Source organism: Histoplasma capsulatum, assembly GCF_000150115.1.
Source record: "Histoplasma capsulatum G186AR genomic scaffold supercont2.3, whole genome shotgun sequence".
Classification (NCBI taxonomy): Eukaryota; Fungi; Ascomycota; class Eurotiomycetes; order Onygenales; family Ajellomycetaceae; genus Histoplasma; species Histoplasma capsulatum.
The window spans coordinates 914,008-915,129 of NW_025544803.1; the positions used below are offsets into that span (position 1 = coordinate 914,008).

The window sequence follows — 1,122 nt, forward strand, 5'->3', positions numbered from 1 at the left end:
GAGAGATCTTGCACCCACTCTTCTCCCATTCTTTTATTCTCTACACACATCAATGCTAGCCAGCATGGAATCACAGAATCTCAATCTCAACCATTTTCTTAACCTCTGTTTCAAAAGACTTTTAAGCTGGTTTCTAGTTTTTACTCTTCTCTTTATCTTGTTTGATGTTGTCTTCTGAACAATTGCAATAGCTGTGATGTGATTAGCTGCTCAGTTGATCAAAATATTTCCTCAGTCACAAAGAGCAAAGACAAAACAGAATTGAACAATGAGCTGTTATAGTGCCCCTCTCCAGATGACACCACAATATTGAAATATGAAGACAACTATCACCAGACTATCTATTGAACTGAAACAGCAGATTGCAGACCATCTGAATATGAAAGACATTGCATATCTAGCTTATATCTGCAAATTCTTTCTCTTGATTGAGCTATATCTTTATAAGACCATCAACTTGAACACCTCCAAGAAGACATATTTCCATGTGTTAAAATTGTCAGCAATGATCAATAAAGATTCAACTCTGGCTGAATATATCAAAACACTCAAGATCAGTGATCTGAGAAAAGATGATATCAGACAGATGAACAAATTGAATGAATTGATGAAAGCAGAGGAATGAAAGACCAGCTTATCAGCAGATGAAAGTATCACACACTTGCTATCTCAATTGAGCAACCTCAAGTCATTTTTCCTCAATCATCTTTGTGGTAAGATACATCTAACCATCTTTAACTTTGCCACACTGTTAAGTCTGACAAGACTCAAAGTGTCAGTGGAATCTCTAGTATCATATTCATCATCTCTAATTGATCATCTGCCCCCCACATTGAAATGTCTTTATGTGAAAGAGATAAATGATGAAGTGTACAAAGACATCTTGTCTCAATTACTGATAGACTATATCAATGCAGCTTCAGCAAAGTTAAAGCTGGTCTTCATTCAATTATACACTGAATATTGAAAAGACAGTGCCATCTCATTGAACAACACATGTAAAAATTGTGAAGTGAAACTAGAACTTCAATACTGAATAGAAATGCATGAAATCTGAGGTTTCAGTTATATGGCAATTCTGAAAACTCATGGAATAGAGAGTCATTGGCAATACATGCCACT

At 35.5% G+C, this 1,122-nt stretch overlaps 1 protein-coding gene across 1 annotated transcript; it reads left to right on the forward strand.

Annotated features, from left to right (window-relative positions):
• Nucleotides 1-316: 316 nt before the first annotated feature.
• On the forward strand, nt 317-625 carry HCBG_02475 (uncharacterized protein; the record flags this gene model as incomplete). The annotated part of the gene is made up of 1 exon (XM_045429524.1): nt 317-625. The coding sequence occupies one exon, from the start codon at nt 317-319 to the stop codon at nt 623-625; it is 309 nt and encodes a 102-aa protein (XP_045289419.1).
• Nucleotides 626-1,122: the final 497 nt, after the last annotated feature.